The 14,048-nt window shown below is 41.0% G+C and overlaps 1 protein-coding gene across 3 annotated transcripts in view; it reads right to left on the bottom strand.

Annotated features, from left to right (window-relative positions):
• GDA (guanine deaminase) overlaps positions 1-14,048 on the bottom strand; it is a 100,712-nt gene that overhangs the window by 28,239 nt on the left and 58,425 nt on the right. For all 3 annotated transcript variants that reach the window (XM_024251807.3, NM_001133904.1, XM_054519546.2), the window contains 4 exon segments: positions 12,863-12,950; positions 9,956-10,061; positions 4,464-4,491; positions 739-846 (listed from right to left, as the gene is read on the bottom strand). In XM_024251807.3, the coding sequence (XP_024107575.2) occupies positions 739-846; positions 4,464-4,491; positions 9,956-10,061; positions 12,863-12,950 (330 nt within the window).

Raw genomic sequence — 14,048 nt, 5'->3', positions numbered from 1 at the left:
TGGGAAACAAAAATCAAAAAAACACTGATTTACAAATGGTAAAGAATCAATGTGTTGTCTCTGCCCTGATCTGACCTTTCTTATAAGACCATCAACTCCTAAGAGGATAAATTTTAGTACAGTATGTAATTAAGCTTGGATGAGAGAAGGGGAACTCTCAATTTTAACCCAGATATAAGCTTTAAAAAAGTGTTTTATTCCTAAATTTCAACAATTTAATGACAAAGCAAGGTATACTTTTTGTTCTGATTTTAAATTAAGAAACTCAGAACAAAAGGGATTTTAAATGCTATTTTGTAAGGTGGAAATTCGGCTCTTTTTGCTTTTCAAATAATAGCTGGTTTCTCTAAGAATGAAGGTACAGAATACACTGAGAAAGTATCAAGTGAAAGAGAAGTAGGAAATAAATGCATTAAATGTATCCTACAGAGAAGAGATCACAGTCTGTTATTGATCTTGCCATTACTTATAATGATTTTCTTGTCTTTAGAAGACTGATCAGAAAACATTGAGGGTATAAGGAACTTCAGGTTTATTATCTGCAAAATGAAAGAATTGAATTAGGTGATATCTACAGGGGTCCTTTCTCTCCTGTTATGCTGTGACTCTAGGATATCTCAGTTGAAGAAATAGAGATTACTCAGTAAAACAACTATAGATTATTGGAGATGATGATGTAAGGGTGCTGAGAAATCTTGCAGGTCTGCATAGAGGCATAAAGAGAAGAAGAATACCCACCTGAATGTGCAAATCATGGGTTTTAGCAATGTTGCCGAGATCACCCATCAAAGTCTCAGAGCAGGAGAGGGAAAAACGTGGTGTCACTATGGGCTTCACTCTAGAATACTGGAGATAATTAAAAACAATTGATACCTCTTCCTTACATCATATACAAAAATTAACTCAAGATGGATTAAAGACATAAATGTAAAACCGAAAACTATAAAAACCCTGGAAGGGCCAGGCGCAGTGGCTCACACCTGTAATCCCAGCACTTTGAGAAGCCAAGGCAGGTGGATCACCTGAGGTCGGGAGTTTGAGATCAGCCTGACCAACATGGAGAAACCCTGTCTCTGCTAAAAAATACAAAATTAGCTGGGCGTGGTGGCTCATGCCTGTAATCCCAGCTACTCGGGAGGCTGAGGCAAGAGAATTGCTTGAACCTGGGAGGCGGAGGTTGTGGTGAGCCGAGATCTCACCATTGCACTCCAGTCTAGGCAACAAAAGAGAAACTCAGTCTCAGAAAACAAACAAACAAACAAACAAACACCAAAAAAAAAAAAACCTTGGAAGACAACCTAGGCAATACCATTCAGGACATAGGCATGGGAAAAGATTTCATGACAAAGACACCAGAAGCAATTGCAACAAAAGCAAAAATTGATAAACGGGATGCAATTAAACTAAAGAGCTTCTGCACAGCAAGTGAAACCACCAACAGAGTAAACAGACAACCAACAGAATGGGAGAAAGTTTCTGCAAACTATGCATCTGACAAAAGTCTAATATCCAGCATCTATAAGGAACTTAGACAAATTTATAAGAAAAAAACAACCCAATTAAAAAGTGGGCAAAGCACATGAACAGACACTTTTCACTGTTTTTCATATGATTGATGCAGCCAACAATCATATGAAAAAAAAAGCTCAACATTACTGATCATTAGAGAAATGCAAATCAAAACTGCAATAAGATACCGTCTCATACCAGTCAGAATGGCTATTATTAAAAAGTCAAAAAAATAGCAGATGCTGGTGAGGTCATGGAGAAAAAGAAATGCTTATAGACTGTTGGTAAGAGTGTAAATTACTTCAACCATTGTGAAAGACATGTGGTGATTCTGCAAAGACCTGGAGACAGAAATACCATTTGACTCAACAATCCCATTACGGGTTATATACCAAAGGGAAATAAATCATTCTGTTACAAAGACACATGCACACATACACTGACTGTAGCACTATTCACAATAGCAAAGGCATGGAATCAACCTAAATGCCCATCAATGATAGACTGGATAAAGAAAATGTGGTACATATACACCATGGAATACTATGCAGCCATAAAAAGAGAATGAGATCATGCCATTTGCAGGGACATGGATGAAGCTGAAGGCCATTATTCTTAGCAAACTAATGCAGGAAGGGAAAGTCAAATACTGCATGTTCTCACTTATAAGTAGGAGCTAACTGATGAGAACACATGGACCCATAGAGGAGAACAACAAACACTGGGGCTTATCAGCGGGTGGAGGATGGAAGGAGGGAGAGCATCAGGAAAAATAACTAATGGGTAGTAGGCTTAATACCTGGGTGATGAAATAATCTGCACAACAAACCCCTATGACACACATTTACTTGTGTAAACAAACCTGCATATGTACCCCTGAACTTAAAAGTTTTTTCAAAAAAAGGAAACTACGGATATCATGAATGTGAAGGGTACCCCAAAATGCATATCATACAGCAAGATGATTTTGTGTCTTCATTTTGGGGAGCAGTCCTCCATTCTAACAGTTGGTGGAAGTACAGGGTTTCATGAAAACAGCTCAAAGTGGAGAATAAAGGAGGGTATCTTCTTCAGCACCCAAGTTCAACAAAAGATCCTATCCCAAATGACAGACGCTCCTCTGCTGCCACATTAAGGCTCCGATGAAGGCTAGACTGGGTAGACTTTATGAAGGGAAGTGGAGGCTGAAGTTTTAAAAGAGTGCTGGGGAGACTAAAAGTGAGGTGATAGCCGATTCCATTTTGGGAATACATCTTGTGCAAGTGTGCTGGTTACAGCCTTCCTGAGAACTATTCAGTTGTAGGATTGGCTCTGGTGGCACCTGAGGTGAGTGGCCAGGCAGGAGAGAAGGACTCATAGAGGGGTGGTGAGGATAAGGATCTACAAAGTTTCATCTAAATCTCCCAAAGTTAGATGGAAAGAAATTTTGAGATTTCTTATGGTTTCTAATCAGGCCTCAAAAGATGATCAGGGAAGGGTCAGGCTTGCCAATCAAAGAGATTGCTTGATGGAGCCACATGCCAGCCTGTTAGGGGTGGAGGCAGGAAACAGCATTGTCTCCACAGGCTCACCAACACCAGGGGACCACAATGGGGGGTGCCTGCTGCATGCCTGCAGGCCATGTGAGGTGTCACACACATAGGGACCAAGACAGCCAGTGGCAGGGGCATAGGACTAGACACTGCCTGTGTTACAGAGCAGGCCAAGGGCACAAGTGGCCAGAGCCAATGTTGAGGTGGCCACCAAACAGTCCCCAACTTCCAGGTGCCACCACTCAGCCCACGCCCATCAAGCCCTCTCCCTGCTTGCCAGAAACCAATCCTGTGAAATCAGAAGATCCCAGAGGGGGGTAAGGAAAATCACTGAGGAAGAAAAACCTACCCTGAGACGGTAACTCTAACCTGGGCAGTGACTGAGATTGTCCAAATAAAAATTGGATCAACTAAAAGCTTAGTGAAATTAAGACGAAGTTTACCTGCCTGACAAAATTTAGTTTTTCTGTTGCATGTAGGCATGGGGTTTGGGAACCAAGAAAAGTACACACAATTTTAAGAATAAAGCAATTTTGATGTTTGTACATATGTGAACGATGTCTAACCAAATCCACTAAAATCATTAATATTTCATGATTTCAAAATGTATTTAAAACAAAACACAGAGGGCTAGGTACAGAGCTGCCCCCAAGAAAGCAAAAAACGCCTGACCTCTGTTTCTATAAGTTTGACTTTTTTTAGATTTCACAAATAAGTGAGATCATGCAGTATTGTCTTTCTGGGGCTGGCTTATTTCACTTATTGTAATGGGCTGTAGGTTCATCCACATTGTCACAAATGGCAGGATTTCCTTCCGTTTTATGGTTGAATAATATTCCATTGTGTTTGTATATAGACATATACACTGCATTTTCTTTATTTACCTGTCTACAGACACTTAAGTTGTTTCCATATCTTGGCTATTCTGAATGATGCTGCAATGAATATAGAGGTGCAGATATCTTTTCAAGATGCTTATTTTGCATCTTTTGGATATACACCCAAAAGTGGGATTGCTGGCTTATGTGGGGAGATGATGGTCAAAGGGTACAAACTTTCAGTTATAACATGAACAAGTTCTGAGGATCTAGTGTACAGCGTGTGTGGGAATAGATGTGTTAACAAATTTGATTCTAATAATCAATAAACAATGTATAAATATATCAAATCATCACATTGTACACCTTGAGTGGATTCAATTTTTATTTGTCAATTAAAAATTTTAAGATAATTTTTTTAAAATATCTGACTTCACTGAGCTGACAGTGACAGTCCACAGTGACACATCAGGCTCTAGGTAAATACTTCTACATGCATGAGATAAGCCAATTGTACACAGACTAATCACTATCAAGCAACTTTATGAATCCTACAGCTAATGCAAAGGCAATCTAAAAGCGAGCTCTGAACAAAGTTACTCACTTTCCTTTGGAGCATTTCTGACACAAATCTGAAATAAAGTAACAAATGGGTTAGAAAACTTGAGCATTTTCTTTTTTTCTTTTTTTTTTCTTCAGCCAGAGTCTGGCTCTGTGGCCCAGGCTGGAGTGAAGAGGAGCGATCTCGGCTCACTGCAAGCTCCGCCTACCGGGTTCACACCATTCTCCTGCCTCAGCCTCCCGAGTAGTTGGGACTACAGGCACCCGCCACCACGCCCAGCTAATTTTTTGTATTTTTAGTAGAGATGGGGTTTCACCGTGTTAGCCAGGATCCTGGGTCTCGATCTCCTGACCTCGTGATCCGCCCGCCTCCCCTTCCCAAAGTGCTGGGATTACAGGCATGAGCCACTGCGACCGGCCGAGCATTTTCAAATGAACATCTTAAAAAGGTAAAAACATGATTCTTACATATCCTGATTTTCATGCAAACATTTCTAATGCTGCACGTGTTCCACCACCACTAATTAAAGATTAACAAGTAGTAATTACTCTGCTTTTTTACTTGCAGCCAGAGATGGAGTGCAAAATCACAGGGAAACGTAATGTTATCATCTAGCATCGATCGGGCTGTTCTCAAATATTCCCACAGCACTCAAGCTGTTCTACTAGCTCAAGCTCCGTTTGGAGAAATGTTGCAATATATTATGCTCTATGGATGTTAGAGTCATGAAGTCCTATGCACTTGGAGGCTTTTAGAAGCCATGAAGCTCTTTACTTCGAATTCTCCTAAAGTGGAAGCTACTTGTTCCCACAATATCACCATTTATTTACAAGGGCAGAGTTCTCTTGGGGATGAACCTTGGAGTAAAGCAGAAGGAAAAGGCGAGAGGTGGTTGTGAGGTGCATGGGGAATGGGATGGTAGTGATCCCACCAGTTTATGCCTGCAGGGATGGCAGCAACTGTAAAGAATATGAAATGGCCCTTTCTGCCCTCCCTAGGCAGCTGTAGTTTTCTGCCTTCTGGCATTCCTTTGTTTCAGAACAAAATGAGAATTAAGCTTTACTATCAACACAAAAATGGATTAACAGATAAGCTGGGATAGGCTGATGCTAAAGGAAGGCGGGTACTTCCTCCTCTCTGTGAGCATGTAAGCAGCCCCTCTGCTCCCTTTACAGAGGACACTTTTAAGGGGAAAGGGGTCTGGGGAACAGAAAAAAGCTGAACTTCTTAAACTTGCATCAGAATATGTTTGGTCTTGGCAAAGATTTGTATCTAAAGCATTTTCTTCTTTATCTCTTAGATGTTGAACAGAATAAAATTACATTTTGGCCAGGTGCAGTGGCTCACGCCTGTAATCTCAGCACTTTGGGAGGCTGAAGCAGGCGGCTTACTTGAGGTCAGGAGTTCGAGACCAGCCTGGCCAATGTAGCAAAACCCCATCTCTACTAAAAACATAAAAATTAGTTGGGCATTGTGGCAGGGGCCTGTAATCCGAGCTACTAGGGAGGCTGAGACATGATAATCGTTTGAACCCAGGAGTGGGAGGCTGCAGTGAGCTGAGACCGTGCCACTGCACTCCAGCCTGGGCTACAGAAGGAGACTCCATCTAAAAAAAAAATAAAAAATAAAAATAAATAAATAAATAAACCGATACAATTTCTTGTCAAATCCTTAAGGTACTATAGAAAAGCCATTTTAAAATATAAGAAAAGTATTTATATGGTCAGTAGAATGTTGTATGAAAAAGAACATAATGAAAATTCATAATCTCAAGCCATAGTATGACCCACAACCAAAAGTAATTTAATGAGCAGGCCATACGTACTTAAAAGCAAATCCAATCTATAGGAGAAGCCCTGGTCTATAATAAACGGTAGGGAGAGGGTAAATAATTTACTTCATTTTACAAGAGGATTTACCCTAGGACTCCTATAGCAAGTTCCTGCAGGCTTTAAATATAATTTGTTACACAAAAATAATATTGACATTCAAGTTGGACAAACCCACACAGTGACCTTGGCAAATGGGAAGAATGCCTCAGTGCATTAATTCATCTTTCAACTTTAATTCGACGGAGTGTGTTAATACATCTTGAGCTTCTCAGGCCTTTTTTGGTTTTGGCTTCAACAATGTGTGATTAAGGGAGAAAAGTGAGGGAAGAATGCTAGAAGCATCAAGAGAAGCACTACTGTACCACAGGAGAAAATCACAGAGAGCTGGAGTCTCTGCAAATATGCTCGCAGCTATTTATTCTGTACAAAATCTTCCTTTTAAAAAAATCTAATCACTTTCTACTCAACTCTTACCTAAAGTGGATGTGAACTAGAAAACACAAATGTACATGAACACAATCTTACCCACATACTCCTATTTTTAAAAACTATTTATATCGAAGTATAATTTACATACCATAAAATTCACCTGATATAAGTGCACAAATCCATGATTTTTAGTAGATTTATTGGGTTTTACAACTACCATCATAACCTAGTTTTTGAACATTCTCATCACCTCAGTTAGATTCCTTGGGCCCATTTAGTTAATAGTTATTCCTGGGCCGGGCGCGGTGGTTCACACCTGTAATCCCAGCACTTTGGGAGGCTGAGGTGGGTGGATCACGAGGTCAGGAGATCGAGACCATCCTGGCTAACACAGTGAAACCCTGTCTCTACTAAAAATACAAAAAATTAGCCGGGCGTGGTGACGGGCGCCTGTAGTCCCAGCTACTTGGGAGGCTGAGGCAGGAGAATGGCATGAACCCGTGAGGTGGAGCTTGCAGTGAGCCGAGATCGTGCCACTGCACTCCAGCCTGGGCGACAAAGCAAGACTCTGTCTCAAAAAAAAAAAAAAAAAATAGTTATTCCTACTTCCAGCCCCAGGCAATCGCTGGTGTTCTGTCTCTATGAATTTGTATTTTCTATACATTTCATATCAATTAAATCATTTCATATCAATTAAATATTGGTTTCTTTGTCTTAGCACAGTGTTTTTAAAAAACCATCCATGTTGTAGTATGTATCAGTGCTTCATTCCTTTTTATGGCTGAATAATATTCCATTGTATACCACATTTTGTTTATCCATTCACCAGTTATGAACATTTTGGTTGTTTCCACTATTTGGTGTAGGACAAGTTCTCACATGGCCTTGGTGACCCAGTTTTTCCCTTCTTCTTACTTGTAGTTATCAGAATAACTGTAGAATGTGCTGGAAATGCAACCACCCTGAGATATGGAGAAACTGGTCAGAACAGCCTGGGCTCTGTTCCCATTCCTCCTAGAACAGGATGTTCTGCAATGTTTTAGCTCAGTGAGACCAGTTTCATCTGGGTATAAAACCACAGGTAGAGCATGCTCACAGGGTCCTTCAGCTATGATGTGATGTGGGGCATGCACATATGAGACTCTTGGGCAACTTTTCCTGAGCCGTGGAGGATCAGTTCACCTAGGCTTCTATTGTCCCTTGCTACCTATCTGTGCATAATAAACTTGCTTTGCTTAACTTGTTGTTTAAGTGTGCTGTCTCACCGGATTCATGCAAGTGGTGTGCAGTATTGGTGAGGTGTTTAGAGTCCTCCCCTGGGATTGATACCTATGTGCAGTGAACCTGCTCCGCATTTGTCTTCTATAAATGATGTCACTATGAACATTCACCTGCAAGTCTTTATGTGGAAACATGTTTTCATTTTCCTTGCACATCTTTACCTTTTATGAGTCTGTCTGCGTATGGTACCCTATTCTCTGAGGTGGAAATCTTTCCAAAGTAGGCTGTCCACAATCTTTGGGAATCCAGCTCAATGTCCAGCAGCAGCAGAGTGGGCCATGGTCCCTCCCATGGTCTCTCTAGCCTGTGTCACCACATAACATCCTCAGAGCTTTTATTACAGGTAGCAGAGTGAGGCCCTCTTCCCTATGAGCACAGATGTGGAACCAAAGCAGAAAAAGAAACCACATCTTCCCTCCTGTATGCCTGCATTTCAGCTTGCAGAGATGTTCTTTCAGGTCACCTTTGTGGAGAGGGGATATTCTAGATCCCTACATTAGCCTGTTATGGCCATTCCAGCATACATCCAGAACAACTTTCCTGTTCCCAAGGTAGGACGAAATAGTAGTGAAGGATGCATATACCACCTTGAGAAAACAATAAAAGATACGCAATTATGGTAACTTTTGGTGGTTTCATTACAAAAAAAAAAATTCTTCTTTATACCTTTTTGTGCTTCTCTAAGTTCTGGACCATGGAAACACCTATTACTTTGGTATCTTTTAAAAAAATCCTTTTGTAGTGAAAGTCTTTCATTAACCTGTAAATATAACTCATTTTTCCTAACTTCTTGTATACTATTTTATTTCATAAATAATTCTTCACTTCCATCATCATTTTTAAATTAACACATGCCATAGCAAGTATTCTTGCATACCCTCTGTTTCTCTCTCTTTTATTCTCTTTATTTACATTGAATATGAGATGTGATCTATATCATGAGAGAAAGAACTTTGAGCTGGGCACAGTGGCTCATGCCTGTAATCCCAGCGCTTTGGGTGGCCAAGACGGGTGGATCACCTGAGGTCAGGAGTTAGAGAACAGCCGGGCCAACCTGGTGAAACCACGTCTCTACTAAAAATACAAAAATTAGCTGGGCGTGGTGGTGAGCACCTGTAATCCCAGCTACTTGGGAGGCTGAAGCAGGAGAATCTCTTGAACACAGGAGGCGGAGGATTCAGTGAGCTGAGATCGCGCCATTGCACTCCAGCCTGGGTGACAGAGTGAGAGTCTGTCTCGAAAAGAAAAAAAAAAGAACTTTGAATTTAGAGTCATAGACCCTGGTTTTGAATTCTGGGTCCACTACTTAAAAGCTGTATGACTGTGAGCAAGCCTCTTAGCCTATGTCAGATTCAGCTTCCTTATCATAAAAGACAGATGTGGGCCAGGCGTGGTGACTCACGCCTGTAATCTCAGCACTTTGCGAGGCCGAGGCGGGCAGATCACGAGGTCAGGAGTTCGAGACCAGCCCAGCCAACATAGTGAAACCCCGTCTCTACTAAAAATACAAAAATTAACTGAGTGTGGTGGCATGCACCTATAGTCCCAGCTACTCAGGAGGCTGAGGCGGAAGAATCGCTTGAACCCGGGAAGCAGAGGTTGCAGTGGGCTGAAGGTTGCAGTGAGCTGAGACCACGCCATTGCACTCCAGCCTGGGTGACAGAGTGAGACTCCATCTCAAAAAAAAATAAAAATAAAAATAACTAAATAAATAAATAAATAAAAAGACAGATGCTTCATGGAGATTTCTATGAGGATCAAGTGTGGCACTACGAAGGAAAGCTCTTTGTAAATCATTAATGATTATCAAGTGTTTGATCAAATTCACTGTAGACTAGCCGACCCATTGCATTAAACAGAACATTCTGAGTCACTGTGTGCACATCCCAACTGGGTGATAACAGTATCCTGTTTCCTTTTTCCATCTCTAACTCCATCAGTGCAGCACAGGAATTCACCTGTAAGACAAATCAAGACAAATGGGCTTTTTACCTCTCGGTTTCCTTGATCGATTCCTTAGTGGTCTCATTGTATTCTGGAAAAGTGTCATTCAAATTCATGCAAACTTTGCCCACAAATGCCCGCTGTCCAAATTTATCTGTAAAGTATACACAAAAAGAATATGAAGGCATGTTTGTTTCTGAAACAGTACTTTTTCTAAGCTTTTAACAATAATTTTTTAATTAAAATCATTTATGGAAAACATAAATGAAAATGTAAAAGATCATCCACCATCACACCACTTAAGAACAATAACCACCACAAACTCCCTACTATATTCGGTAAACAGTAAAAGTTTTTCTGTTCATCACTTTAACCCACTACCTCCCCCATCCCCATTCTCCGGCTGTCAGGTGGGTTTTTTGGTTTTTTTGTTTGTTTGTTTTGTTTTTGAGACGGAGTCTCACTCTGTCACCAGCTGGAGTGCAGTGGCGCGATCTGGGCTCACTGCAACCTCCAACTCCTGGTTCAAGCGATTCTCCTGCTTCAGCCTCCTGAGTAGCTGGGATTACAGGCACGCACCACCACGCCCAGCTAATTTTTGTATTTTTAGTAGAGACAGTGTTTCACCATGTTGGCCAGGATGGTTCGATCTCCTGACCTTGTGATCCGCCCGCCTGGGCCTCCCAAAGTACTGGGATTGCAGGCGTGAGCCACTGTGCTTGGCCGGGTGTTTTTAAGTTATTATTCAGTTTTTCCCTTTGCTTATCCAGTGTGTCTATATTTTCATTAAATATGCAACTATCTTTGCTCTCATTTTATCACATGGTAAAGGAGCAAACAGCCTCAGGTCCTAAAGAAAGACTCTCTTAGTCATTGACATACCTACACTCAGCTTCTCCCCCAACTTACAATCTCCCTCCTGTCTCCTACTCTACCACCGTCCCTTGAATCTCTCTCTCCCTCTCTCTATCATGGTCCTCTTCTAGATAAAACACGGAATGGTTGAGGGATAAGAACATGAGCACTGGAATTGGAAAGATTTGGACTGATTCCTTATTCCTCTGATTACTCCAGGTGGTGGATATTATTTGGTTAAGGTCTAAACCTATATATGTACAGTGTTCTCTGCTATGTGTAGGGTTGTGAGGAATACATGCAATAGTATATCTAAGGTGTCAGGCATGTGGTTATCTAGGCAACATACCGCTACTATTCTTTTTTTTTTTTTTTTTTTTTTTTTTTTTTTTAAGGTGGCGTCTCACTCTGTCACCCAGGCTAGAGTGCAGTGGCACAATCTCAGCTCACTGAAAGCTCTGCCTCCCGGGTTCACGTCATTCTCCTGCCTCAGCCTCCTGAGTAGCTGGGACTACAGGCGCCTGCCACCACGCTTGGCTAATTTTTTGTATTTTTAGTAGAGACGGGGTTTTACCACGTTAGCCAGGATGGTCTCAATCTCCTGACCTCGTGATCTGCCCGCCTCGGCCTCCGAAACTGCCAGGATTACAGGCATTAACCACCGTGCCTGGCCATACTATTCTTAACTGAAACAATGCCAATATTATCTGTGAGGAATTTTACGCAGTCTTACCAGCAGCTCTCAACACTAGAACCTAGTCCTCATCAAAGGTGCTGGAAGAATTCTATTTCAGCAAGAAAGTTGAGGCTATATGGGACAATGGTAATTGTTTTTACAGTGTCTCCATCTCTGTCATAAGAGATTTTCAAAAACCTTTCTGCCTCTCTCCTTCCCCTGTAATTCATTTAGATAACTGGCCATTAGATTAATCTTCCTTAAAATACCACTTTCATCACATCACTCACACCTGGACTCAGAACCTTTTTTGAGTCTTTGGTGCATATTTGAGCTCTTCTACAATCTGAACCCTCCCATCTGCCTACCCTCTTCTCCCACTGCCCCCAGGCGATGAATCCACTCCTCTAGTTAAACTACTGTAGTCCTTGCATCCACTATTGACACTCCTGTTCCCATACCTGGGTCCTTCCCCTATCTACAAGACAGTTTGTCCTCTCCTCATCTTGTCTTTACTTCAAAGCCCAGTTTAAAGGACCCTTTCATAAAGTCTTCCCAGATGTCGTAGTTCTGGGTTCTCTTTGCCTTCTCTGAAAACTGTAGTATCTATTTTCAGAGTCACCCATTAGGTCAGGTCTTTTGCATAAGCATAACAGTGGCATCAGTGTATCAGCCAACAGTATTTACTGAGCACCTGCTATGTGCCAGGTACTGTGCTGGGTACAAGTTTTGGAATCATCAACCTGAATCCAGAATCAGCTCTTCTTACTAGCTGTGCAACCCTGGGCATGTTACTTATCCTCTCTGAGCGTCAGTCTAACCATCTGTAACATGAGGACATCAGTAACCACTTCAGAAGGCTGTTTGTCACTGAACTAATTCTTACAGAGTGCTTTGCACAATGCTAGACATCTAGTAACAGCACCATAGTTGTTACTAAGGTTAGTAATCAATGGTGTAGGTATTCTGTCTGGCTTCTCAAGGGCAGAGACTATTTTTTATCTCATTGCGTTTCCAGCATCTAGCACAGTGCCCTGACTCTAGCCAACAGCCACCATGTATCTGCTGATATAAGAAACTATTACCACAACTAGAATTAGTAAAGTTTCCCTACAAAGCCCTAAATTAATACACAAAATTCAGACTCATATATATCATTCTGTAACCAAAAATTGTAAGTAAATAATCAGAGTACTTAGAAAATAGAAAACACTCTATGATACAGTTTTCTATCTTCTAAGTACTTTAGAAAATTTTCTAAGGGCCACAGTGACACATAGACACTTAATTACTTGCAAAAAATGTAATGCTCATGTTCTAGCAATTAAAAGGCAGGTCTGCCCACAAGTACATATAAGTTGTTTGCCACGATGGTCTGGCTGTCTTTGCTTGATGTGCCCATAAATCATGCTTCATTTGCTCACCTGTAATGTCGGCAAGGAGCAGAGATGAGTCAGTGTGAATTGTTGCAAAGTAACAAGCTGTGGTTGTTCCATTCTTTAGTGTTCTCCTCTAAAAATAAATCACAAAAACCGTGAATCACGTGTGCTCAGAAAAGTCACATGGTACATCCAGAGGAACACAGAATTTTAGTTTTTAATTTTAAAATGTTTTTATTTAAAGGTATGCCATCTTGATGTAGAGTACAGTTAGGTAAATGGCAAAAGGTATTTATATTCCAAAAGTTAGCTGGAGGAGAAGCTGATACTTCTGATTTTTTCTTGATTCACACAGTTCTGTGCTTCAGAATTCATTAAAATGTGATACTAATGAATTCCTTCTTTCTTAGGATTATTTAAGGATATCCAAATTTTATTGCATCTGGGAGTACATAAATAAGGTTTTTCTTCTATTACAGAATAAAAATATTCAGCCAGACTTTAGCTCAACCTGGAAGGTTAATCCATATATCTATCTCCTTTCCTTCGCAAATTACAACAAACATGACAGTAAAGGAGTACAAACGTTATTAACCCACAAGAAGAACATGAGAGGAGAGACATGAGCAGAGAAAACATTTCAATATCTTCTTGGAAGACGAAAAACATGGACGAGAACCTGGAAGCAACTTGGAAAGGAGAGAAGTGTGTGGGTTTTAGCAGGGGACTGGCTGGAAGTCTATGTGGGTATGATTAAATCCTGGCAGGAACCTTGTTGAAATCAGCCAACCACCCTTAACTTCTTCCTTGTAAGAGAGATTTACTCTTTATAGAACCTGGATAGTATTTAGAGGGTACAAGCCCCAAAAGAGAAGGTAAAGCAGAGGTTTAAGTGAAAATCTGGCTGACCTCAAGGGCACTCAGTCATTTTCCCCAGAATACCACGTGTACTACTCCCACAACTCCTGGCAGGGGACTAAACGATTCTTTTCTAGAGAAAACGAATGGCTCTAAAAGAAAGATGTCTTCACAGTGACATTTGGGACCCAAATTCACTGCCTTCACTGCTCATCCTATAATGAAGTTACCATCAACAAGTGATACCTCCACCCAGATATTCCAATCAGCACCTTATAGCATCACAGTATGAATGTATGTCCAGGGTTTGATAGGCATTGGAGGGAATCTATTATCAAAAAGATAAGGAGGGGGAGAAAGAATCTGGAAAAAA

Source organism: Pongo abelii, chromosome 13, assembly GCF_028885655.2.
Source record: "Pongo abelii isolate AG06213 chromosome 13, NHGRI_mPonAbe1-v2.0_pri, whole genome shotgun sequence".
NCBI lineage: Eukaryota > Metazoa > Chordata > Mammalia > Primates > Hominidae > Pongo > Pongo abelii.
Note: the sequence above shows the minus strand (reverse complement) of the source record. Positions and strands in the feature narration are given on the sequence as shown.